At 45.9% G+C, this 27,955-nt stretch overlaps 1 protein-coding gene across 1 annotated transcript in view; it reads left to right on the forward strand.

The window, feature by feature from the left end:
• Positions 1-27,955, forward strand: part of SEL1L3 (SEL1L family member 3) — a 102,978-nt gene that overhangs the window by 46,263 nt on the left and 28,760 nt on the right. The window contains exons 10-15 of the mRNA XM_045989701.1: positions 7,197-7,408; positions 8,664-8,843; positions 17,356-17,475; positions 19,222-19,362; positions 22,932-22,994; positions 26,680-26,856. Of these exons, the coding sequence (XP_045845657.1) occupies positions 7,197-7,408; positions 8,664-8,843; positions 17,356-17,475; positions 19,222-19,362; positions 22,932-22,994; positions 26,680-26,856 (893 nt within the window). The remainder of the gene's footprint in view (positions 1-7,196; positions 7,409-8,663; positions 8,844-17,355; positions 17,476-19,221; positions 19,363-22,931; positions 22,995-26,679; positions 26,857-27,955) is intronic.

The following is a 27,955-nucleotide window of genomic DNA, read 5'->3' on the forward strand; positions in this document are numbered from 1 at the left end:
GGTCTTCTTGTGACTGGCTTATTTCACGTAGCATCAGGCCATCAAGATTGTTGTGGCATGTGTCAGAATCTCCTTCCTTTTTAAGACTGAAGCATTCCATCATTTGTAGGTACCACATTTTGTTAATCTGTCGATGGATACTTGGGTTGCTTCTGCGTGTCCGCTGTTGTGAATAGAGCTGCTATTCCAGACTCAGCTTTCAATTCCTTTGGCTACAGACTCAGAGGTGGGATTACTGGATCCTATGGTAATCCTGTGTTTCATTTTTTGAAGAACCTTCATACTCTTTTTCGTAGCAGCTACACCATTTTATGTTCCCACCAACAGCACACAAGGGTTCCCATTTCTCTCCTTTCTTGCCAACATGTGTTATTTTCTGCTTTTTTGAGAATTGGCCATCCTCATGGGTGTGAGATGTAATTTATGTTTGTTATTTATGTACTGGGGCAAGTTTGGTTCAATGGCGATTAAGGATGATGCCCTCCTAAGTGACATAAGGCTATGAGAGAGCTTCATGGACAGAGAAGCACCCATATATATGGCCATAAGGGATAGGGTCGCCTGAATAGAGCTCATCTCACTCTACCTTGAGTTGTAACTATTGGATCCTGTTTGTGTCTCTGTCACTCACGCAATCGCAAGCTTGTTGAGGGGAGCACAAGTAGTGTAAGTCTCCCACTTCCACTTTTAGTCCGCAGTGTCTACAGTGGTGGCGCGGGCTGTGTTAGGTGCTTAGTCATCGATCCTTCTTCTGTATGATCCTACATAGCACATTTCTGTACCCTTCCCTCCAAGAGCATACTTCATCCACCCGCATTCCTCAGCTAACCTACAAATAGTCTTCAAGTCCCAGCTCAAATACCGCCCCCTCACACCACCTTTTCTGGGTCCCCAGGCGGATGACTTTTCCTCCCATGCTCCCCTTGCCATTTTGTGGTTATTATCTTCACAGGACCTGTCCTACTGCGTTTATAATTGTGGAATTGCCTGGTTTCACAGTGGAGTCTTCAAAGATAGGAATGGGATCTATGTTTTCTTTGAAGTCCCTCAATAAGTATTTGTTGAGTGACTGAATGCACTCCAGATGAGTAAGTGATCTGATTTTCAGTACTAAAAATGTCTTCGTTGGGTCAGTGAATCACTGACTGGATGAGAAATTTGGCTAGTTGACTAGTTGACAGGTTCAAGGTCTATGCTGGCCAAGCCATGACACTAATCCAGACAGATCGAGGTCTCTGGGATTATTCACCTTTTTTCTACATTTTTCTCACTTCTTGGCACACTTCTTCAGCCTGTTCTGTTTTAGGAGCTGCTGTCCTGGCTCTGAGACACTTCTGCAAACACAGTTCTCTTGCCCAGGTCAGCCAGCAAACTGCTTTCCAATTTCTCCCCATCAATAAAAGTAGCCCAGAATCCTTCTTAGGCACACCCATTACAAAAGGATTCCCCAAATCCTTTTGTTCTCACTTTCATATGTCTGTTATTGAATTGCTGAAGTGGACAGGTGCCCGGATGTAAGACAGCCCCGAGCAAGGTTTGTGCAAACCCAGTTTGGCACCCATGCGTTGGATCCCTCCAGCACTGTGGTGGGCCCCAGGGCAACCGTAACAAAAGAACTACTCCAGCCCACACAGAACTCTCTGCCAGGTGCCAGGGGTTGCGGAGGAGGGAGGCTTCTTAAATGTTGACAGCTGATGTGCTAACCTTGTATAAAATGCAGCTGTCCCCACTGGTGGTTCCCACTCTGAAGAATCACAGGACGTGTTCCTTGTCTCCCAGAGTAGGCATACCTTTGAATTAAAGATGGCAGCGCTCCTCGGGGCACTCAGTTGCCATGCGTATAGATGTGGTAGAAACCCTTCCTGCCTCCCGGCATTCCAGAGCCACCACTCTGCATCTTGATTTCCTGGCTTGGCACGGAAATTCTCCTGTGCCGCTCTGTCCCCAGGTCCACAGCAGTACAGGCTCTGGGTGGCATCCAACAGGAGACCCTGTATTCAAGACTTCAGGACTTCCGATTGGTCACCCTCTGTGTCGTTTCCTGGGGAACCTCCAATTCTTTAGGAAAATGGCTGCTGTTAAAGCATAGAAATTGCCCTATTAGCATTTGGGCTTTTCCCAGTGCTAGGATAGTAGGATTCTAGGGTGTATGCTTTTTCATCATTTAAGAGGTGTGCTGGCTATTTCTTTTACTCTCCTTGCAACTTTCTCATAAAAATGAACCTTGCAACTTTCTCCTTGCAACTTTCTCATAAAAATGAACCCTTAGAATTCAAAAACCCTTTGAGTGGGTCTCCAGCATCCAGGGAGGAGAGATGGTGGGGATGTGGGGTTGCTGGTAAGAGACTGCGGGGATGTGGGGATGGGAGTGGAGGTGAGGCTCAAAGCCAGAGAGCTGGTTTGGGTAGGAAGGAGGGAGGAAAGCTGCAAAGACTGAGTTGCAGGTGGGGTGCCAACGCAAGGAGGGACAGGTGGGTGGGACAGGTGAGCTGGCCAGCAGGCCCCTGTGGACATCTGCCCTGAGGCCAGAACTGTTTACTCCCTTCCCTCCCTTGGTTCTGGACTGGGCAGCTCTGAACCCACTAGCTGTGGTTACAGGAAGTCCAAAGTCTGCCAGCAAATAGGTCTCGGGAGGAGGCCAGGTCTGAGGTGGGCTCGCCTCCCAGGCTGATGCCATCTGCATCTTGCTCCTTTTGTTTTTGGACTGGCCTGCCTTGCCCCAGGCTTAGGAGTGCTGAGTGCCGAGCAAGAGGAGGCCCCACGCAATATGCCAGGGGGATGCTGGCCTTAACTGGTTTGCTTTTGACTGTTCCTATTTTCCCCAACAATTGCAATGTATATTTGGAAACACTAAAATGCAGAGCACGGAAATGGTAAACATACAGTAATGTTTCTTAATAACACCAGGATACCGTGTCCTTTAAGAGCTATTTTCAGTGCCGTTCATTGAAAAACCCTCATCTTTATTTTTATTTAAGAAAGCATACTTTATCGGTTTTTTTTGTTGTTGTTATTGTTTTGTTTTGTTTTTTTAAACAAATACACAGAAGCACAAAGAAGAAAACAGAGAGGGCCACACTGTTCCTGCCCAGAGGACCCTGATGGCAGGCCTGGGGGAGGAGGGGATGGAGAAAAGAGGGAGAGAAATTACCAGGACAAACCCAGAAAACTTGCATACAGAACAATACAAGCAGTTTACTTTTTTTTTTTTTTAAGATTTATTTATTTTAGGGAAAGCGAGAACTGGAGGGGTGGCAGTGGGGGTAGGGGTGCACAGAGGGAGAGACGCAGACTCCCCAATGAGCATGGACAAAGGACCCGATCTCAGGACTCTGAGATCATGACCTGAGTCCAAAATCAAGAATCCAAAGCCCAGTCCACCGAACCACCCAAGCTCCCCAAGCAGTTTACTTTTGAGAAATAAGCCTCCTCCTTGGGGCTCTGGGGCTCACGGGATCAGGATGCAGATGAGGAATATGCTGTGTTTTTTCTTACGGAGTAAACTGGGTGAGAACTTCCTTTTCTGGTTACATGACATTTTCTCCTTTCACTTCCTCTTCCCTCATCAACTTGCACTTTGGATGCGTTCCACCTTCTGGAAGCCTGAAGCTAAAAATGACTTTCCTATTGATGCCCCCTATCCCTCTGACGAGGAAGGAGTCTGCCTCTCTCCTCAATGCTCCATCAGATGCCCACTCCAGCTCCCCAGCAAGGGCCCACCTTCTCATTTTCTGCTTTTTGCCTCCGTTAATGATGAGCCTGCCAATGGCCGCCGTATGGTATTGGTATTGCTGTAGAAAAGAAAAACTGAGCAAAACAAACAATACCGTGCTCCTGGGGAAGTAGGAAGGGTTAAGGAGTTGGGGCTCTGGGCTCTTGTTTCCTTAGCTTCTGGGGCAGGAAGCCAGAAAATGGGAACGTGGCTCCTTCTTCTATTGTGTGTGTGTTTGTTTCAGTATGCCCGTTCATCTCCATAAACAAGCATGTTTTTTAGTTACAGATCAACTAGAAAAAAAAATATGCATATGCTAAACCAGATGGACGAAATTAACAATTTCATTAAACTAATTTTGAAATTGCCAGTTTACTCACCACTGGTAGCGTGGCTTTGCTTTTCTGCCGCAGTTGGAACTTGAACTTTAAAGAATGTGCAAAAACAGCAGTTTGACTTTAGACTTTTTTTTTTTATTAGATTCACTAATGCAGAAACTTGTTTAGATTCTTTTGCAGAAGAAATACTGATTGGTAGTATTGGGAGGAGAGGTTAGAAGTTTTAATATGTAAAAGAAATAATGAAGCCTTTTCAATCTGTTTCGGTTACAGTCTGCAGGTTTTTTGTGCTAAGGCTTTGAGTTTGGTGAAGGAGTCCCCTTTTGCTCCCTGTTCTCCAGCAATCCCGGCTACCTGCACACTCTTGCTAATGATTTCTGGGGTTCTGTGCCAGGGGTCAGCTGGGGCAAGTGTTTGATTTGGAGCTTCATTTGGTTTGAAGTCTCCTCTCTCCTCTGAGCCCACAAAGCCCGTGTCTGTGGGTACTCAGGCAAAACTGATCATCTTGGTTAGGTGTTTGGCAGAGCAGGTGAGGTGGGGATGAATCATTAACAAAATGTTAATGTTGCTTTGCTCAGAATATGCACAGAGGTGCATCTGAGATGAGTACATATTTAAAAGTAAATGTATGAATAGGTAGGAGTAGGATTTATTTTGCAACTTCATCTGAGCGCTGCAGTGCATAATAAATCCAGTGGAGAAGGTTCTATCCTGCCTAATGGTTGGGTAGGATGGAATTCTCTCAACGATTCAAAGGGAAAATCCAAAATGAGATCCCCAGACTCCTGGTGGAAAAGGGTGTTATTATTCAGATATATCCCAACAGATGAGCAGAGGGAAATGTTCAAGGATGTTCACTGCCACGTTGTTGGTTATAGCAAACTCACTGGAAGCAACCCAAGGGTCTAAAAATAGAGAACTGGCTGGGGACACAGCACTGCTACAGAATGCAATACTAGCAAAGCTTTAGAAAGAATGGGCTTCTGATAGCTGCAGACAAATACTCATGATACGTGGTTAATTTAAACAAGAAAGTTGAGGGTCAGAATTTAGGAGCTTTTGGAAAGAAAATGCATGTGTATCAATACAGATAGATGTGTGTATGAGTTTTAGTCTGTGCAAAGGGAAAATTCTGGAGCATACACACCAAGCCTTTAACAATGCTTGTCTTCACTATTAAAGAGCGATTGGGAGAGAGGGCACTTCTGATTTTATTTTATACAAATCTGTATTGTTTGATTTTTTTTTTTTTTTCATAAACAAGCAGCTATTTCTTTAGGGATTAAAAAATACAGAAAGAGAAGTAAATTCCATTTGTTCAGCGAGGTCATTTTTTCATGTTCAGCAAGCATCTATTGCTTGGGATCGAGAGAGTAAAAGCAGACCCAGCTGTTGCTTTTTGGAATCTAGGAGATGGCTGGAGTGAGGAGTTCCAGGAGCCAGGAGGTGAGACTGCCTTGGTTCAGGCAGGGGTGGGCTCCTTTCCCGCAGCTCAGCAGGTGGAAGCACGTGTCCCCACTAAGGGGGGGCAGCCAGCCCTCCTGTGTGCTCAAAAGGACTGGCACCAGCTCGGCTTGGCTTGGCTTTTGCAATTTCATCCTTGGATCCCAATGGCCTCTGTTTTTAGCATGGACTGTGCAAGGGACTTGCCCTTAAGTAAATCCAATCTCAGACCTGCCCATTTCAGTTTTCCCACATTGGAGACTCATCTCTGTTTACTCCTTAGTTGAGGGCTGATAGAATGGGTCTCTTGTTGCCTCCTCAAAGTTATTAGTAACATTTTTATTTTGGATAGAATGAAGAAAAGAAAAGAAAAATGTTGGACATAACAACTTTTAGGCAGATGCAATTTTAGTCTTAAACAAGTTGACCATGTCTCTTTAAAAAATGTAAATAATATCTATACAATCCTATATATCATCTAATAGATACAAAGAACAGAAAGTAAACATTTGAGGCCTAAATTAAGGAACGAGAGAGATGAATGGTGTAGGCAGACTTTGGAAGACTGTCACCCTTACATTATAAGGCCATATAACTTGTAGCTTGGGCTTAAATGTGTATCAGATTTATGAGACGGTTAGATGAAAGGAAATATCATACAGCTGAAGGCAGTTGCATAGAGAAGGATCTACCCATAGTGGTAAGGTACTTATTAAGACATCTGGTTGCCTATTCATCAGCGAGTCGGTGCAGCAGAGTAAGTAGGAATGACTTTCGTGCCTCGCAAAGCTGAACTCAAAATTGGGCTCAGCCACTGGCCAGGTTTTGTGATGTTGGACAGGTTAGTTGATGTCTCCAGGCTTCTAACTCCTAATTAGAAAAGTGAGGACACTAATAATAGCCCTACCTCATAAAATTGTTCAGATTACATGACATAATTTGCATGAGACACCTAATCCAGTATTTGGCATTTTGTAAGCCCTCCATAAAAGTTGATTCATTCCTTTTGTTGTATTTAGAAACCCTCAAGAAAAGCTGGAGGCAAAAGATAAGAAAGCACCTCAAAATAAGTTTCGTTTGCTCAACTTTTTTTTTTTTTAAAGATTTTATTTATTTACTTGACAGAGATCACAAGTAGGCAGAGAGGCAGGCAGAGAGAGTGAGAGGGAAGCAGGCTCCCTGCTGAGCAGAGAGCCTGATGTGGGACTCGATCCCAGGACCCCGAGATCATGACCTGAGCCAAAGGCAGCGGCTTAATCCACTGAGCCACCCAGGCGCCCCCGTTTGCTCAACTTTTTAGAGCAGCACCTAGGAACTATTTCTGAGGTAAAACACGTTCTTCTTCAGAGAGTCTCAGAGACAAAAGAAGTCGCTTGAACTTTCAGTGGTCCTGATTTGGTGGTGAGTTACACTGAGTAAATTACTCTCTGGAGGCTGTTTCTCAGGTATATATAAGGCATATCCTTTTTCCCAGGATACTAGGCTGTCATTCAGTGCCAGAGAAAAAGCTATTTGCAGAATGACACCGTGGCATCCCCGAAGGGTTTAATTTACCTCCCTGGAAGGTGGTATATTTCAAGGCTCTGCAGAACCAGCCGTATTAATAACTCAGGTGGTTTAATTGGCTTTTCCCTCTTCTTTCTAAAGCCACGTCGATCCCATGGTAATTAATTGTGTGTGCTGTGAATTGTGGTTATTTACAGTGCCAAGGAACCAAAATGAATCTGTATTAGAAATCGGCGGGAGGATATTTGAGAAGGCTGTAAAGAGACTCTCCAGTGTTGATGGTCTTCACCAAATTAGCTCTGTAGTCCCCTTTCTGATGGATTCTAGCTGCTGTGGATACCATAAAGCATCCTACTACCTCGCAGTCTTTTATGAAACTGGATTAAATGTGCCTCGGGATCAGCTGCAGGTAGAGTATTTCATGGGTTCCAGGAACATTAGTCACCCGCGTTATATTTGCAGAGTAATGCTCTCATACCCCAGGTGGAAGATGAACCTGTTCATGCTCCATGGAGTCCTTTAAAAATCTTGACACTCAAGAAAAACGTCCTAGAGCTCTGTGAAGTACAGGATCTTCTTTCAGAAAGTGAGAAAGGGTTCTTCCTTTCTGGACACAAGCTGGGGGAATACCACGATGTACTCTAAGGAAGAGTTGGGGCAGGGCTTCCCAGAATCCCACTCCTTCAAGAATAGGTGCCTCTCACCCAGTTCTTCTAACTACTTAACTCTTTTGGCTGTAGGACCATTATCCAGCATGACTAATGAGCTAGGTGAAGTCATTTGGACCTCTAAGCAAGGACCACCAGCCTTCTACCATCAATACAGAAGCCATAGCAGACTGTTTCCTTTGTGGTTCTGAGACCCAATTAATTACGCCATTTGCCAAACATTTGCGATCCCATTTATACAAGTGCTGCTAGTGGTTCCTGACCACTTTAAGTTTTCAGATCTGCACATAGGATTTTTCATCCTGGATTTGAAGAAATTCATGTTGTTTAAATCTGCCCAGGGAGTTCCATGTTCCTTCTAAGTGACTGCTTTTTGTATATCTCTGGCTTATTGGAGGTTGTGACTGATGGGATGCTTTCCTGAGTCCCCAAGGCAGTCCCCACAAAGGTAGAATAGTGAAGAAGATTCTAGCCATGTCTCTGTCACAAAGTGGCTGGTGGGCTATAGACACATGACTTCAAGTCTCTCTCTGCCCTCTTTCCTTTACTATGCAATGAGGCTGTTAGACCAGCTGACCTCCAAAGACCCTTCTCAACACTAACATTCTGAGAGTGTAAGGTTAGGACATGGCCACTATTCATATCATCTGCCATAGGTGAGGTAGGTGAAGAGGACCAGGAATCCTTAGAACAGTTGGCAGATACAAAAAGATTCTATGAGAGAAATCAGGGGACAATCCCTGTTTTCATGGAGGAAAGGGCCAAAGTCAAGGAATCATAATATTAGGCATTAAGAAGGACAGAGAGCTAGAATTTGTAAACCATTAGAAAGTTGCTATGGCTTCTTTCCTAAAAAATGTTTTTAAAGGCCTGTTAACCTGTTTCTGGAATGACTAGGTTCATATATAGGGATGGGGCCAGATGACCTTTCAATGTGAGGATTTTATGACCTTTTTCTACAATCCTGTGAACATTTGGTAAATTTCTTCCTAACAGGGCATGTTGTACAGTTTGGTAGGAGGCCAGGGCAGTGAGAGGCTGTCTTCAATGAATCTTGGATACAAACACTACCAGGGTATTGACAACTACCCCCTGGACTGGGAGCTGTCCTATGCCTACTATAGCAACATTGCCACGAAGACACCCCTTGACCAGCACACACTACAGGGAGATCAGGTAAGATAAAGAAGTGGGTGAAGATGGTTATGGCCCTGTTTACGGGGGCTTCCTGAACAATTTTATACAGCGTCTGCACCTGTGGCTGGCTCATTTTCAGGTCTTTAGAGGATGAGCATAATTGAATGGAGAGAAAAGCTATCTTGCACTCTCCAATTCATATTTCCTGGCTGTGTTCTTAGGCTGAATGCAGGAATATTCCTATACCCATGCATGAAAAGCTCTTCATGAGCCAAAGGACTAGCATGGGAAGAATAGATTTGGCCCTAGACAGATTGTGATTTTGCAAAAAACGTGTACCAGAAACATAGACACCTTTTCTTTGTTCCAAGACCTTATAAGGGGGTGGGTTGGAGATGTTAGGGATTGGGTCAAATTGAGGGAGGGGAGTAAGCCAAGAGCTCCCATCAATGCGCAGCCAGCAAGCAGGTCTGCTGTAAGGAAGCAAGCTCCATCCCCAGCTGTGTTCCCAGTGCTGGGCACCTTGAGAAATATCTGTCCCCGTCATATGAGCCTTGTTAGCTCAGTGATTCCAAGTGACTTACATGTGATATTTGAAGCCTGCCTCAGCCAGATTAAGGTTATCTAACTCTAGCCTTTAGTTCCATAAGCTTCCAGATCTTATTGATTCATTGGGCCAAGATATCAGTGGCTCACATCTGCCAAAAAATACGTAACACGTTACATTGGATCAACTGATGGTTTGTTTTGAGGACCATGAATAAAAGGGTGTAAGCAGAAGTGATGGTGTAAGAATTCAAGGAAAGCTGCCTCTACCTGAGGCAGGTCTGCATTCCATTGGAGTAGACTATGGTGTGGTTGGCTTCTTGAAATGTATTTGTATATATCCTCTTTATCCAGGAAGGATTTAAGAGGTTCTGATGGTCATAGCCTTTAAGGTGGTCAAGTTGAGAGGAAATGCAAGCCACCTCTATCAGGAGTTGGCAATTTTTTCTCTGTAAAGGGCCAGATAGTAAATATTTTAGGATTTGCTCGTACAGCCTCTGCCAGGGAAAATATATGAGCAAACGGGAAACCTGGGTTTGTGCACTGTAAATAGTACATAAGCTGCATGGCCGTATTTGGCCCCAGTGGTGGCCATAAACCCTTGATTTCCCCTGCTTCTGTTCGATGAGCCCAGGGGATATGCCCGGCTAGATGAGGATCATGGAACTTTAGCCTCAGCGGCTAACTGGGAAACTGTCCACTGACTGGTCCCCAGTGCTGCTCCTGGATTGCACTCAGAAATCCATAGTGCAGAAAACTTACACTTTGTTGATTGGGAATGGATGGAACCTAGAAAGGAAATAATGAAATCTACAGTGGCCACCATATGGTTTCAAAATAAATGACTCAAAGGTATATGCTGTCAGTGACCATTAAAATTGAGTCAAACTATGAAGCACCAAATGACCATCTATAGAGACATTCTAATTCCTTCAGAAAATGGTGATTTCTCCTGAATAAACTCACATAATCTCATCATTATTGTTTGTATTCCCTCAGTGTATATAAGCTATGTGCAAAATTGGACCTCAGTTTGACAGGAATTAATTTATGAATCCATAAAGTTGTTATTGTTGTTTTTTTTAGAAAGGAATTATTCTGAAAAAAAAAAAAAAGTCCATACCAAAAAACAAGCCACAAAGTCATAGTGTGGTTATTTTAATCAGCCTAAATGTGTTAATAATGCCCTCTATGTATACATTATACTTTTAAGAATTCTAATTCAGCATAAATTAGCAATGGGGAATGGCATGTTGCTAACAAGCTCCTTTTCTTTTGAAGATTTGGCACATGCAATGTTACAATTATGAAAGAAAATGTTTAATTGGTCAGAACAGGGAAGATGAATAGAGGAGGTCCATCTTGCAGCTGAAAGTCGTGTGATTAAGAATCACAGATAAGAATTATACAGTTAGGAGAGTTGTATCCTAGCTCATTTTCTTAAGAATGTGTAATTAATGGCTTCTTGAGAATTTAAGCAGGTGTCATACATTGATTTAAATGTCCTTTTGTTGAGAAATCTATTAATTCACCAGCAGCACGTAACAAATGAGGAGATACGGAAAGCCAGACCTCTAATTAACAAACCAAGGATTCGTCAGTAACTCCTTCCTTGATTCTTGCTTCATTTTCTCTTTTATGTAACTTGTGGCTCACATCATTTCATCTTCTTTATTCATAATCTCGCTTCATGTCCCTTCTTTATGATTTAGCAGGACTCTGCCTCAGGTGAAAGAGAAAAAATCTGCTAGGTTTTGTTTGTTTTTGTAGCTTAATCGCAAATGAGTTTCTTTCATTCTCTCTGCTCCTGGGAATGTGCTTTTCCACTGGGTTTGGTCCTTAGCTTCCTCACTCTGCACCTGCTAGAGGGGCAGGGGTCTCATCCACATCCCTGGTGTCAACTGCCTTCCACATACTGATGACACTCAGACCTTCTTCTCCAGCTGAGACTTTCTTTCTTATGTTCCCCCATCTGCAATCATAACACACTGTGACGGCAACACGCCACCTTCCCTCTCTGTCCCCCCAAACTCCTCCATGGGTGACACCACTGTCCATGGTGCTGGCAGCCAAGAAGCCGCCCTGCCCCCCATCATCCCATCAGTTACAGTCATCCTACCTTTATCTGCTCATTTCTCTCCCATCCCCAACCCTGCTGCCCCAGGTAACATTCGTCCCTCGTCATCTCTGCCCTGAGCCACTGGACAACCCCCTGGTCTGGGCTGAATCGTGCACATCCTTTCCCACCCGCCTGAAGCCCTAACCCTCAGTACCTCAGAATGTGAGTCTCCTTGGAGGTAAAGGCTTTAAGGAGGTAACTCAGTTGAAATGGAGTCATTGGGGGGAGGCTGGTATAATATGGATGATGTCCTTACAAGAAGAGGGGAGTAGGATACAGATAAAAGAGCAGAATAACCACAGGAGGACACAGTGGGGAAGTAGTCATCTGCATGGTAAGGAGAGAGGTCCTAGAAGAAACTAAACCTGCTAATATCTTGATCTTGGACATCTAGCCTGTAGGACTTTGAGAAAATAAATGTCTGTGGTTTACGCTGCCCAGTCTGTGGTGCTTTGTTGTGGTGGCCACAGCAAATCAATACACATCCTGACTGATCTTTCCATCACTAGACTTGTCCCATCCATTTTCTTCTCATTGAGGCCAAAGCAGGGTGTCCACAGTCGAGGGTCTCAACCTGGTGGCACATCAGATTCACCTGGGGGTGTAAAAATAGCTCTGCTCAGGCTTCCCCATGGTCTTGAAGTGACAGACTGAGGAGGCTGGGACATATGTGTACATGTGTATGTGTATTAGTTTGACCTTTGAACAACGTAAGGGTTAGGGGCCCTGATGCCCCCACATATTTAAAATATGTTTTATTTAAAATACTTAAAATTTTATAAAAATATTTAAAAGTCCACATATGACTTTGACATCCCCAAACTTTAATAGCCTACTGTTGACCAGAAGCCTTACAGATAACATAAACAGTCCGTTCACACATATTTTGTATATGTGTATTATATGCTGTATTCTGACAATAAGGTGAGCTAGACAAAAAAGTGTTATTAAGAAAATAATAAAGAGCAGATATTCATAGTACTGTATTTATTGAGAAAAATACAGGTTTATAGGTTCAAGCCTGTGTGGTTCAAGCATATTTAAGAAGTGCAGATGCTCCTAACGTGCAGCCGGAGTTGAGAAGTGCTGACCCACAAGATCTAAGCTCAGCTGGTCGCTTGGCATAGGAGGCTTTCCTTGATCTGCCTTCTGTTTCTCCAACCTCAGCTGTCAGTAATCCCTGCTCAGCCTGTCTACTCTGGTGACACCATACTTTTGGCCACAGGCTGCTGCTCACACCTCCTGGCCCGGTTTGGTCTCCTCTGCCTGGTTTGTTTCTCCACACTCACTCCTCTTTTCCTGCCTGCTGACCCCCCTACTTGAACCCTGGGCTCAGCCATCACCTCCTCCTCCAGATGTCCTATTGTGGGGGGAACGTGGTACCCGGGTAGACCCCTGTGATTGCCTTTAGGATGGGTGCTAGGGACAGGGTCATGGCTGGCTTCCCCAGGAGACTGTAGGCTCCCCAACATAGGCTCCTTGTCCATTCACATCTGTAACCCCATGCCCAGCACTGTGCTTGACACACCGTTGGCTCCCAGGGTTTGCCGATGGGACAGTAGATGGGGTAAGAGTGTGATGCATCCAGTGACAAACGTGGAGTCATTACACTGTCCCGTTGACTCTCTGGTGCTATTTGATGCCACCAGTGTTCAGTGGACCGTGAGCACCTGGAGCTCTAGGCCCCTCTCACATGGAGCCTTTCTGTCCCCTGGTTGGGAATCTGGGGTACTTATCCTTACAGTTGATATCACTCCATTCTTATTTGAATAAAAATCTCTAAAATGTTAAACTTTGACAAAGAAAGCACACACCCCTTCTTGGGAGCCAGGCATTACAGCTAACTTTAAACACCCCGAGAGGCAGGTTCCTACTGGCGGTTCCCACGGGCCTTGTGGGAAGTTAGTGGAGGTAGGCAGTTGAAGTATAGGCTCCTGAGTCCCTGGAGGGGAGGGTGGAGGGGGATCTGGCTGAGCCGTTGTATCTCGTTGTATCTCGCAACTCCAGAGAATACAGATGCTCGGGAAAATGCAAGCTCCCCAGTTGCAAAGTCGAAGGGGTTTTCAAATTCCTGCCCTGTCTTCCTTCCTCTCTCTTCCTCTAGCCTATCTCTGTCTCTGTCTGTCTCTCTCTTCCTCCCACTTCTCTCTCACACGTTTCCCTTGCTCTGTCTCTTTTCTTTCTCTCTCCTCCTCTCATCCTGTCTCCACCACTTCCCTTGCCCTCCCCAACCCCTCCCTACCTTCCTATCTGCCCTGCCTTGTGCCCTGTTCTGTGCTCAATGGCAGATAGCTGATACGGTGTGAACATGGCCCTTGTAGCCTGCAGGATGAGCAGAGGGAGAGAGCGTAAAGTAGGGGAACGGCAGTGTCTGGGGCAGTGTGGCGTCTCCTCTGACACCAGATGTGGGGGCTCTGAGGACAGCACAGTCTCCAGGCAGTGGGCCCCCTCTGACCTGTTCAGCAGTACAGGATCTGAAATATTTATTCTAGAGACCTTGATTTATAACACAGCAACAAAAAGAACCCCTTAGAAGCCACAGAAATCCCAGCACTGGTCAGGATGGGGCCTCTCGGTCCCTGGCCGCCTCTACCCAGCTCTGGCCCCCACCCCCCATCCTGTCACTTTGCCCAGCACAGCTTCTCCCTGACTTGGGATGTCTCCATCTGAAGCATCATTCTCCAGTCACAAAACATGGTTCTAATGAACAAACCACCAAGTGTTGCTTGCTTGTAGGGTTTGTTCCTTCATCGGATGTCCTTGTAGGTGGTGGGCTTTCACAGAAGGCCCCAGGCATGTGGCTCTGATGTGGCTCTAGTGCCCGGCTACCATAGTGATTCCAGCACCAAGGAGAAGCCATAGGGATCCCAGCACCACGGAGAGGCAACCAGCTGCCCGGGAGTGGCAGGCCAATTAAGGTATGGCCCCAGGACCAGATTTGCCTCGTTCAGGTCCCAGGTCTGCGGTTCACTGGGTGTGAAATCTGGGGTAGTTTTCCTCACCCCTGCCTCTGTACAGCTTTTCACCTGTCAGGTGGGTGCCATGATGGTGCGCATCTCATGCGGTCACTGCAGCTTGAGTAAGTTAGTTCCCATGACGCGTGCCTAGTGGAGCCCAGCCCACGGTATGAGCTCTCTGAAATGTTTCCGGCCCCACCGCCCCCTCCTCAGATTGTTTCTTCCATCTTCTAAAGCATAAAATTCTCTAGAGAGACCGTCCCCATAATGGAAGGCTGAGAGCTGCACGAAACCATAAAGTCCACAGGAGGGTGGATGTTCTGAACTGCTGTCAGCCTTTGACGTGTTAGGGCGAACAAGGACCTAACAAATGATGAGTTCAGTCACTGAGAGCTTAGCATATGCCATCCGCTCTGTGAAGCTCTGTATATACCATCTCGTTTAATCCTCACGCAGCCCTATGAGGTCAGCTCGCATTTTACAGAGCAGGCAACTGAGACTCAGAGAAGGTAAAGAACTGCGCAAGATCACACAGCAAATGAGCCATGGGGCCTCAGTTTGAACCTAGGCTTTTCAATTATAAAAAATAATGGATGATATTATAAAAAATTATAAAAAATATTTTTAATTATAAAAAATATGTTATAAAAAGTATTATAAAAAATAATCGCTGATAGGTTGAATGCTTTCGATATAGCAAGTACCATGCTAAGCTCCGTTTTGCAGATGCAGAGACTGAATCTTGGCTCAGTAAAGTTAGTGGCCCAAGGCCCATGGGTAGTTAGTGGTGACTTAGAGTTCCCTTTGGTCTGATGTGAAAGGTTGTGCTCTTAATGGCCCTGTCATGCTGCAAAGTCTGATGGCACCACCCAGATGAGTAGAAGGGGCTGGGCCAGGGGGCAGTGATACAAAGGACAGAAGTGTTCCTTCTTCTTCAGAATTATGCCCAGCTTCCCAGGACCCCCCACAAACATGGCCTTTGCCAACAGCCTCCTCATGACACTGAATTTACTATGTCTCCAGGAAGACAACGGAACAGTCTACCATTTGCTTCCTCTTAGATGTATGAGCCATTCACTGGTGGCGAGGCCCGTGAGCCCCACTGCTGGCCAGCCCGAGTTTGACTCCTCAGTTTGAAGAACCAAATATATGATCTCGGATGAGTTATTGAACTTCTGAGCCTCAGTTTCTACATCAGAGAAATGGGAATATTGGCAGTGATATTCTTATAAGGTTGCAAAGATTGAATGAGTCAGTCTTGGGCAAAGCAATTAGAATAGTGATATATCAAAAGTGAAACATCACTGATATATCTTATCGGGACAGATCAGTGACAAAAGTTAAAGAGAAAGAAACAAAATGAGAAGAAAAACAACCAAAAATCAAAATACCCAAGTTCTCCTGTTGAAAAAAGAATTCTAGCTGGGAATTCCATTATTTGAATAACTCAAGCTTCAGCCCAGTTTCAGGCTCATCACAGATAGTAGAGTGTTCCCTGGAGTTTGAGCTAAAATGCCAGCTCATTGGCCACACCCTCGTCAGAGTCAAGGAGACAGAGTGGATTCCAGGGCTTTCTTGCTAGAGGGCAACACTATGGGGAGCCAGAAAGCACTCGTCTTTGGAGTTAAGCCAGCCTGGCTTCCGTGCCTGCTCTACAAAGGGACCCTGAGCTCATTGTTTCACCTTTGGAGCCACGGTTTCCTTGCCTATAAATTGAGGACAGTGATATTTGGGTCGCAGCCTTTGGTGAGGATGAAGTGAGAAATAAAAATGTTAAATATCCGGCACAGAGATGGTTTCAATAAAAGGTAGTGGGTGTCATTATTCGAATTGTTACTATTCACTTGGTGGCCTCCCCAGGTGAGACACTGAGCAGGAAGTGACACCTGCTGGGTGCTGAGCTCCACCACCATCGGTCCCCACTTTCCAGAGCCCACCCCGCCCCCTTGCCCCCAGAAGGGACCTGCCAGTCTCAGGAATGGGGCTGCAGGCCAGAGTTCGTGAATATAAGGACATTTCTTAACTAACAAACAAAGAGGGTCAGAAGGGAAATCAGGTCTGGCTCCTTGTCCTCTGAGGTTTCTTTCCCAAACTCATGCAGATCCAATTTTTTTCACCATCTGCCCGTGGCATGTGCAGGGCGTGGGAAGCCCGTTCCAGTACCCCTCATGGCATTGTTAAATAGAGTTCATTATGTGTAAGGAGAGACTGTGAAACAACAGAACTGGTCTCTTGATAAAGAGCCAAAATTTACACATCAAAATGAGTCTGATTTTCTTCAGAGGAGTCGGATACCTTGGAGGCTGTGTGCCAATTCAAAACATTTTGTGAACTCTCCCTTTGGGTTCATCCTTAGAGCCTCTAGCACATTCTTGCTTGAGTCCTCAGAGTGAACATGCCCTCTTTTTTTCCAGGGTAGATTTAATTTTTGGAAATAGCCAAAAGACATTTGAAGCTGAGCCCGCTAAATAAAAAGGGTTAGTCATGCAGGATAATAACACTTTGGGATAAAAAAAAAAACAAAACAAGGTTATACTTAGAAAATATTGATTTACCCTTTTTGATGCTGTGTGTAATCTGGCTCTGAAATCAGTAGCGTGAAAGTGGTCTTCTGAACAAGCTTGAGCAGCAGAAGCAGAAGTGGAGGAAATTTTGCCCTCCCAGGGTAAATGCTTTGATAGGAACAAAAATGCCCATTTGGATAGATGTGATGTGATACATTCATTTAAGAAGAATCTGATCTCATGGCATCATGAACACACCTCATATTTCAATTATTCATATAGTTTTTACTTGAGCAATTGCTAGTTTAAGAATAACCTCCTGGCTCTTGCATGCCCAAATCATTTGGACATTTCCCTTCTCCCCCTCCTTCCCTCTCCTTCCTTCTTCCCTCCCTCCCTGTCTCCCTTCCTTCCTTCCTTTCCAGGCATATGTTGAAACAATTAGACTGAAGGATGATGAAACGCTCAAAGTACAGACCAAAGAGGATGGAGATGTCTTTATGTGGTTGAAGCATGAAGCCACCCGAGGCAATGCGGCAGCTCAGGTAAAAATGTGGTCCACTGCTTTGGAAAGCCTATCAATTATAATAGCCCAGGTTCTGCCACGGTAAAAAAAATAAATAAATAAATAATAAATAAATAAATAAATCCCAAACCTTACTGGCTTAAAGCAACGTGGGTTAGTTTCTTACTCCCGCTACCTGTCTGATGGGATGAGCATGTGCTGTGCTCTCGTAGACCCCTCCCAAAACGGAGCTAACGGACAGGCTCCCATAGCCATGGCAGCAAGAATTCTGCTCAGAAGTGGCACAAGCCACCTCTCACATTTTACCGGCCAGCATAAGTCACATGGTCTCTCTTGACTTCGGTGTAGTCCTACCTTGCACCCAGAAGGGGAGAGAGCTGCAAGGTTTGTAATCTGTCCTAAAGACTACCATCAGACACTTTAGGGCACTGATAGAAATAAAAAAAGAAGCATCTTGGGGTACAGGAGAGATTAGATGGGTAACAAAAAGAAAGCCATGAATTCAGTTAGGGGAATAACAGAAATCAGGTACAGCATGACCCACGGACCAGCCTTGGCTCTTGAGCATGTCTTGTTTCTTGGATGGACTTTTCTGAGGTACCAAGAGGGGCAGAAGCCTGGGAGAACTTTTTCTTTCTGACTTCTTGCCTTGATTGCACTATGAAGAGAAATTCTTGATGGGAACCAGCTCAGGCAGACTGAACCAGGAGGGAGAAATCTTCCTGAAGAATGGCCTTAGCTTTTGCTTTGAGCTCCTAGTGAGCATACAGTGTGGAGAAGGGCCTCAGGGTCTGCTAAGCAGGCAGAAGTCCAGAGATGGGAAAAAGAAAGAAGACAGAAAAGACAAGTGCATTGACAAGCAAGCATTTCAGAGGCCCTTTAGTAATTGGTCTCCCACCTATCTGTGCTGATCTTCCTAGCATTGTCAGGAGATACTTCGCTGGAAGTTGTAAGTCCTTGAGTAGGGGGTAGAAAGAAAAGGAGATAAAAGAAGAAGCAGAAAGGAAGAAAGACCACAAGGGGCCAGAATGGGGCCAGAATGTTCACAAACATTTCTCTGGCTCCCTTCTATGGATGGGCATCCATCCGTAGCCTGCAGTCTTTCTAGTGCAGGAAGGAATTCCAGTGCCTGGTTCTGGAAATGCCTTGGTCAGAGTCATTTCCTAGGAGCTCTAGGGCTTGTATGAACTTTCCTGTCTTGGTTCAGCAAATCTTTGTTGTGTAGCTTCCATGACATTCTACTGAGCTTTGCAGAGTGGGGGCCAAGGGGAGAAAGGCAGGCAAATCACATGGTGAGGTTCTGATCCCCAGAGAACTCCCAGCCTTGAGTGTCATGGTGGAATGAACCATGTGGACAAATGCTGGGGTGGAAGGAGATGAGTACCTTCTGATACGGATGTGCACACACCTCCAGGCCACTCATGAGGCTAAGAGGACAGCATGGACCTTTCAAAAGAAAGGTGCTTTGAAGAGAGGAGACTGTCATTGGTGACCAAGTTCCCTCCGACTCTGGCCCTGGGTTCAGTAGACTGATTCACATTCACGTCCAGACATGCATTGTTTCCGGCTGGGGCTAAGGACTTGAATTTACACAAGTTCACCTTTCAGGGCTCTAGCCTCCAGTTGGAAGAGGTCATGTGTCTGCCTAATTCCTGGTTCTTGATATGAAAACATTTTGAACTGGGTTTGTCCTTTCACCTTTTAAAGACTTATGTTAAGCATTACACAGGAAAGTAATTATTCTCAATTTGCTACTCTCTTGAAGCAACGATTGGCCCAGATGCTGTTCTGGGGCCAGCAAGGTGTGGCCAAGAATCCTGAGGCAGCGATCGAGTGGTATGCCAAAGGCGCCCTGGAGACTGAGGACCCTGCGTTAATATATGACTATGCCATTGTGTTGTTCAAGGTAAGAGTCCCTCAATTTGGGCTGAAATTACACAATTCTTATCAGGCTTCCGGAGCAGTTTCCCATAGGCGTGCAGGAAAACAAGGAGTCTGTAGCTGGAGAAACTCAGTATATGCTTCTGTCACTCTTGATGGAAAGGGATATTTGCTGAAAAGGCAGAGTCAGAAATAGTCCCCTGGTCTCATTCTTAATCATTAGTCTTATGTTTGGCACCTGAATTCTGTTTGCTTTTGCAAGAACTATCTAGAGGAAGCACCCCTATTTTATGGATTGGAAAAAATGGCCAACCAGCCCCTAGAGGTACTGCAAGTTGTCATTGAATTACAGCTTAACCCAAGTGCCCCTTTGGGCTGGCTCCCAACAGTCTGGTTGGTCAAAAACAAAGATCTTGTTTTAAGCCAACAGGAAAACGGGGGATGGGTTGAAAGAGCATTAGCCCAGGAGGCAGAGAATGGAATTCAGGTCCCTCCTCCACAGTCATCAGCTTGGTGTCCTTGGAGTTATTTGATTTCATGGGGAAATGGTGATGACCAGAGACTGAATGAGATAACATAATGAATGGGCTTCAAGAAATGTAAAATACTGTCTTACAGGAAATCCTCCTGGTTTGCACTGATTGAGCACGTATTACCTGATTTACACACGGGGAGGCATTAGGATTGCTGTTTGGATATATATGTGGTAATCGAGGTAGAGAAAGGATTTTTAACTTGCTCAAGGTCACACAGTTGGTACATTTTAGAGATCTGAGACTGGGATCCCGGCACTATGGCTTCAGAATCTGTGTTCTTCACCCCCAAACACAAGACATCAACTCACCAGCCTTGGAAAAGCAAAAATCTGTTGGTGCCGGTGTGGAAGCTCTTGGGACCCATGTCATACGCAAAGAAAGCAGCTGCCCTCAGATAGTGAGTGTCTTCAAACGAGGGCATGGAGTCACGTGGCCAGGTCCATCTTCAGAACCACAGCTGTGGCCACTCACTGATTCACAGCCATGGCTTTGCTACATTCCTAATCCTTTAACGCCTTAAAACCTATTGGATCATACCATACGGTTTCCTAATTTAGGGTCTGGACTTTTCCTTTTTCAGTTGTCAAGTCAACATAGAAATGGTTTGACTCCTAGCCATATGCTGATGCATCCATGTGTTTATTCAATAAACACCCATTCCGGGCTGACCAAATGCTGCACACTGTGCCAGAGGGAGGGACAGATGAATGCGTGTGCCGTGTCCCTGACCTCAAGGGACTCGTGCAGTGGTGGGGAGAGCAGGCACAGAGAGGCACTGTCTGCCGGACGTGAGGCTGGCCCCTGTCGAGGTCCAGAGAAGATAACAGCATGAATCTGACTTTACCTCTGCCTACCAGGAGCTCACCATCTCGAGGGAGAGGCAAATACAGTAATAAATGACTCTGGAGGTGATGCAATGTCTGCTTTCCCAACCTTAAAGATTTTTGGTTTCCCTGCATTCTAACGAAGAATCCCTCAGGGGGATGAAAGCCCCTTATCGGTATTTCAGTAATGGGAAGATTTTACCTGTGGTCGGAAGGTCTCTTTAAGTGTGAAGAAGTCCCATGCAGAAGATGACCTTCCAAAATGTGAAGAGCAGCCATGTGCTCTGGAGCTCGGTGCGGGCATTTGGCGTGTCATATGATGGCGCCATGGTGACTAGGGCTTGTCCAAGACAGTCCAAGCCATCCCCTCTTGCATGATACGAGGATAGTGCTTTGGCATTTACTGTAGCAGCTGTTTTCCATGAATTCACCCAGTGGACATTACTGAGCATTTACTATGTACCAGGACTTTACATTTCTATCACTTAACAACTTCCAGTACAACTCAGATTTGAGCCTAGTACAGAGGGTTTGTGCAAGAAATTATCCCACTTGGTTTCCATAACAAATATTCTGGAAAATGTTTGGCACCTAGAAATCAGAATACCTGAATTCTAGTCACAGATCTAATTGTGAGGCTTTGGGTAATGTCATCTTCCTGTTTGATTCCTTCAAAGCAAAGAAGTTGGTGAAGATAAACCTTGAGTTCTACCAGGTTCTAACATTCTGTCATCCCGTTCTTTCTGACGCTTTTCCAGAAGTCCAAAAAGGTTGTCCCATGGCCCCATTCAGTTATTCCAAGTAGTCTCCATGTCCTTTTTCCTTTCCTCTTCCTCTCTATTAAATGAAGTAATGTTGCATTTCTGAAAAAATGTTTTCATTTTCCAACTTTGCTTCAGCTCATCAGTTTCATTAAGTAGGTAACTTCAAGGCTAGGAGGAACTTGGTGTGTATAATTTGACTTTTAGTTGGATTCACAATTTTATTTGGGGTCCTGAAAAATACAAAGACAAACACATCCTGCACATTTTCTATAAGGAGCTTATGAATCATTATATGTTCTCAGCACAGAATGGGAAAGCACGGGAGGAAGGAGAGTGTGCTAGTTACGAGCTTGGAGCGTGGAGCCTGCCTGCTTGGGTTCACATCCTGTCTCTGCGTCTCACTCACTGTGAGACCTGGGCAAGGGCTCAGAAGGGAACACTAGCAGCATCTTACCCAGGCTTGTGGTGAGGATTAGATACAGTAACACAGTGCTGGGCACACTTCAACTAACACAGGGATGTTTGCTTGTGCTATCTTCAGTAGAGTTAAAAGCTATGTTCCTTGCAAAGCCCCCCCCCCCAACATTATATCACATGTGACGCCATCAACCATTTCATCTGTGGCCATGAAGACTCCACGGGGCACATGCCATTTATTTGTCAACACAGATGCTTGGTGCGTTTGGTAGCACTGATGATTTTCATCCAGCTGGCCTTTCCCACCATCTTTCAGTCCTGTGGTGAGAGAGACCATGAGGCCCTCTCTTGCCCTACCCTCAGACCTGCCACTCCTCCATGCCATCCTCCCTAGCCCTCAGTGTGGTCCCACAAAGTTCCTCTCTTGTAGCAAGAACCCCAGAGCCATTTCTCTCTGTGACGGTGCTCAAACCACCTCTGCTGGAAAAGCTTCATTTTGTGGGAGGAACCTTGTCCGTTTCTGTCAACATCTGAGGCGGTGGAGGCCAAAGGGTTCCTATCCCCTTCCCATCTGGCTCCTGAGCTGGTCTGAACTCCCAAGAGGACCCGGGAAGGCTGCAAAGTACAGCCCAATAACTTCTGGCTATCCATCGCAGATCAAGTGTGACATCAGACTTGAAAATGAGGCCATTTGCAGGAAACGCATCCAGGATGACCAAACTCATTTCACTGTTCTTCAGGGCTTCTCCTGTCAAATCCACAGGAACGCCATTCCCTCGGTGATGATGGGGGTTTGTAGGGACGCAGAGCTGGCAAGCTGAGATCTGCTGGCCCTGAGCCACACATACAAGCAAAATCATAGTGATGATGATGAGGAGGAGGATGGTAGACGAGCTCTGCATATAGAAACCTTGAAGATAAGGCTTTTAATGAAGAAGGCTTGTGTTTTCTTTTTTAAGTATTTTATGTGGAGCACTGATACACCTCCAAGATGTTTCCGAGGGCGCTCTGTGTTTATTTTCTTCATGCTCATCGCTATTTATCATTGTTTAGGGTCAAGGAGTGAAAAAGAACAGACGGCTTGCTTTGGAGCTGATGAAGAAAGCGGCTTCCAAGGTAACACTTCTGCATATTGTCAGAGGGAAACATTTGTGCCACACACACCCACACGCTCACAAGTCTGCGAGAGTAAATGGCCATCCCGTGGCCCGGCCCCTAGAAAACGGAGTGAGGTGGGAGGGTCACTGCCATCACGGTGATTAGTCACTTCAGATCTGTGACACAGACAGAAACCCACCACAATGGGGACAGCAGAATTCAAAAGCTGAACTCACCTTCTAGTCAATAGAATGCAGGCCGATTTTGTTTGAAGGCTAAAATTATAATCACAGGCTGCTCTGATAACAAGCAGTGGGGAGCGGTGCTCCTTGGAACTGAATGGGTTTGTAGATATGCCACTGAATTAGGGAAACCAAAAGCCTAATTCCTGTGAAGGTTAACCCTGTTGTGTCCAATCCCTGTGTCCTGCCCATGCTTTAATAATGGGGATGTTTATCAAGTTGACAGCCAGGTTTAAAAATTGCTTTGTTTTGGTCACTATTTACTCTAAGATGTTGTCACGTCAGCCAGTTTCACGATAGCACTACAGAATGGAGGTTAAATATCGCTTGCAGAGGTAGGGGTGACGTGTACACGCACAAGGCGTGCATACCCACACAAGCAAGCACGCTCACAGGTGCATGCGTGTGGATTTGCAAATAAATTTGTAGAAACCACTATAATTCTACAGCCTTGACAGAGTCCTTTATAGCCCTTCTGGCTCTTGAAAGAGCCCCCATCCCCAAGGCTGCTAATATTTGCCTCATCCACAAAGACTCCTCAAGCTGATCCCCCCTCCCCATCCTCCCCTGAGAAGTTCAGAGTCTCTTTTTGTGTGTGTAGAACAGGAAGTTGGAGCACAGAATAAACCGAGAGGCTTTCCGTCCACCATGGTGGTGTCAAGAGGGCACAGGACCCAAGAGAAGGGAACTCATTGAAGAGCACACCCACTCCTGCCCCCCTACAAGTTAAAGGGCAGAAGTAGCGAGGCTGTTGAATGGTGGTCCTTGAGGGCATTTAGCCCAAAGCCCCCTAAATGGTGGACTTGTTTTACACATCATGGCAGGTGTGAAATTTGCATCTCTTCAGCCATCCTTAGTGGTGAGCTGATGTCTAATGTGCTTTGTTTTGAAGGGATTTTTTTTAAATTAACATATAATGTATTACTTGCCCCACAGGTATAAGTCTGTAAATCATCGGGCTTAGACATTTCACAGCACTCACCATAGCCCATACCCTCCCCAATGTCCATAACCCAACCACCCTATCCTTACCCCCCTACTCCCCAGCAACCTTCAGTTTGTTTTGTGAGATTAAGAGTCTCTTCTGGATGGGATCCAGATGAAGGGATTCTTAGCAGAGCTTAGGTGAGGATTGGGAAATGCTGTGTATGGCCTGGAGTCATAAAAGTGAAAGTGAAGTGTGATTTTCACTCATTCACCCAGCAAGGGATTTTGAGGCCCCTAGTCTCTATCAGGCACTGTGGGGAAGGTCCCATGCAGTTTGGTTTTTGGAATGAGCGAAAAGCCACATGGGAGCAAATCTGGTGTTCAAGCTGTATATGTCCAGAGTTGAGTATGACTGGTAAGAGAGAAGGCAGGATTTCTTGTGGGGCTCCAGATGCGATTCCTCGTGGAGTTCTGCAGATGTTTTGAGGGATGACAGGTGCATTTGAATACAACTGTGGCCTCTGGCTTTGTAGCAGAAGTCACTGTGTACATTCCATAGGCTTGTCCCAAAGCTGGCTCTTGCCACTTTATTATAGTATGGCCTACTCTGTTACGTGATTGAGAGGCATTCTTCCAGGCTTTCCAGGAGACCACCTTGCACCCTGCAGACAGCATGCAGTCTGGGAAGAAGGCTTCCATGACTAAGTCCACAGCACTGACAGCCTTCCTGACGTCAGCTGGCTTGGGAATCAGCTGTCTCGGGGGCCTGCAGATCCCAACCCTACTCTCCACCCTCAGGGTGCAGGATTTGGATTTCATTTTGTTGAACACCGCATGCAAAAGATGGCTTTCGTTCATTCGTCAAATATTTATTGAACGTCTACTTGTGGCAAGCACTAATATAGGTACTTGGGACACAAAACAAAGATTCCTGCCCTCATGGAGCTTCTAATTTTATTTTATTTTATTTTATTTATTTATTTATTTATTTATTTATTTATTTATTTATTTATTTTTGAGACACAGTGAAAGCAAGAGAGATCACAGAGCTCCAGAAAGGGAGAAACAGACTCGCCACTGAGCAGGGAGCCCGATGTGGGACTCTATCCCAGGACCCTCATGACCTGAGCTGAAGGCAGATGCTTAACCGACTAAGACACCCACGTGCCCTAGAGCTTCTGTTTTAATGGGCTTTGTTCATTTCTTTCCCTCTGGTCTTTCTGGCAGCTGGAATCTAGGAAGAAATCCAGGAAGCGTAGCTTTTTAGGATCTGTTGCAGACTGAAAAGTCTCAGCCTGGTATCTTGGCATCTGTTCTCAAAGGACACCCATTCTTCACTGGTGAAAGGTGGTGAAAAAGATTTGGTTCTGTACTTGGACTCTGATTTAATAAGTCTCACAGCTGCAAGGCACTGTTTGACCCTCAGATCCTTTTCCCCCTGCTTCTTCATGGTTTGGTGGGTCCGGCAGAAAGGGAGGCATGAGAACCCTGCATGCCCAGGTCTACACACAGGTGTCTCGCTGTGGGCCAGAGCCTCCTTCTGCAGCACTCACACCCCTGCGGGGCTTCCGAGCCCTCAACAACCAAACTGCGGGCTGTCCTGTGGAAGCAGGTGGGAGCATCTGGGGAAAGCACATGCGGGTACCTGATAGGATGAAATCACAAGGAGGCTCCAGATTCCATCCACATGAAGCACTTCCTTGGTACCAGCCCCAGGTCTAGACACAGTTTTAAAACCCTCCTTCCGGAGACACCTGGGTGGCTCAATCAGTTAAGCATCTGCCTTCGGCTCAGGTCATGATCCCAGGGTCCCACATCAGGCTCCTTGCTCAGCAGGGAGCCTGCTTCTCCCTCAGCCTGTGGTTCCCCCTGCTTATGCACTTGCTTGCTCTCCCCCTCTCTCTTTCTCTCTGACAGATAAATGAAATCTTAAAAAAACAAAACAAAACAAACCCTCCTCCCATCCCCACTTCCCTCCCGCTCTGCCTGTCAGGACTGGGACTCTTAGTAGCCTCGAAGCCCCTGTGCTTTGCAAGTAGGCTGTTGCAGCTGCTGCCCTCAGAGAATTTGTTGATGTTCGGGGCAGAGTAATCAACAGATGGGCAGGCGGGTCACCTAGAAAACTGTCCCAGTGGCAGAGACTGTCAGTTCTCCTCTCGCAGGTGAGCACTCATGAGTTGCAAGGACACGGTCGATACTGTGGGGCAATAAGAAGCCTTTTGGAGACGAGGGCTTTGCGGAAGAGCCCTCAGGAGCTGAGCCATGATTTGGGGGCAGCATGATTGTGGAGCTGGAAAGCAGGAATTCTGGCAGCAGCCGGGTGAAACCCCCCCAGGGGAAGGCTCTGAGCAGGCTCATGGTTTTTAACACTTAGCTTTTCTTCGATGCCATCTGCCCCTCAGCAAGAGATGGGAAGGCTTTTGCTCAGACCCAGGCAGAGTACTTTCCCAATAATAGATTCTCTTTAGGTTTCATTAAAAACAAACAAACAAACAAGCAAAAACGTAATTTTTTTTCCTTGTTCTAAAATCTAGGGATTACATCAGGCAGTCAATGGCTTGGGATGGTATTACCACAAATTCAAGAAAAATTATGCCAAAGCAGCAAAGTACTGGTTAAAAGCCGAAGAAATGGGGAATCCAGATGCATCGTACAATCTTGGAGTCCTGTATTTGGATGGCATTTTCCCAGGAATTCCTGAAAGGAATCAAGTAAGACTTGACACCAGCTGTGCAGCTGGTCACTGGCTCGTCTGCTGTGTGTCTGGCCTGGATGAGGCCCCGTGGTTGGTACAGACACCACCCAAGGCACAGACCCTGTCCTCAAGCAACTCAAGGGCCCAGTAAGGAAGATAAGATAGCAGATGGCAAAGGATGGCATCTAGCTAAGTGTCACATGTGCGCTCATTGCTATGACCCAAACAGTTCTGGACAGGGGAAACCGCGAAGATCAGAAGCAGTCAGGAAGTGTTCATGGAGGAGGGAGGCCTGAACTAGGGAGGAAGGGGATGATGATATGAGATAGAGTGAGTAAGAGGCAGTACAAAGATTGATCTCATTAGGAGCAAAGAGAGCTGGGTCCAGATGGGTTTGCCTGATATGAGACCAGACTGAATAATAGTGAAAACAACAGTGACAGTCTTCAGTGTTTGCGAAGCTCTTCCTCTGTGATGGATACTCAGAAATACTTGGCATGCACCCCATGTCATTCTAACTATCCTCTGGAATAGCTACTATGATTATGTCCATTTTACAGAATGAACATCAAGGTTCTGAGAATGTATGTAACTTACTCATAGTCATATGCTTAGTGGAGGCAGGACTGAGATCCTTGCAGAAGCTGGAAGCCCCTCATTAGCCCCTCGTTAGCCTATTAGCCCACTAATACTATTGGTGATGGTAATTATAATTTCTGCACCGCCACAGGCCACAGATTTCCCTGAATGCCCATCCTATGCCAGGCACTCTTCTAGGCACTAGGGATACAAGAGGCTTACATATATCTGGGGGAAGAATATTCCAGAAAGAGTGAACAGTCAGGGCAAAAGCCCTAGAGGAAAACAGGAGTGGCATGCTCAAGGAACAGAAGGGAAGCTGGAACAGTGGGAGCAGGAAGCAGGGGAGGGGCAAAGAGGGGGAGAGAAGGTTGGGCAGGCAGATGCGCTGGTCATTGTGAGGTCTCAGCTGCTTCAAGGAAGATGGGAAACCGCTGCTCCCCTTTGGACGGGGCAGTGATGTGCTGTGTTTTAGAAGCCTCCTCCTGGATCCTAGCAGAGACTAGGATTAGGGAAGACAGGAGGAGAGCAGGGGG

The sequence above is a fragment of the Meles meles genome, chromosome 2 (genome assembly GCF_922984935.1).
Source record: "Meles meles chromosome 2, mMelMel3.1 paternal haplotype, whole genome shotgun sequence".
NCBI classification, from domain to species: Eukaryota; Metazoa; Chordata; class Mammalia; order Carnivora; family Mustelidae; genus Meles; species Meles meles.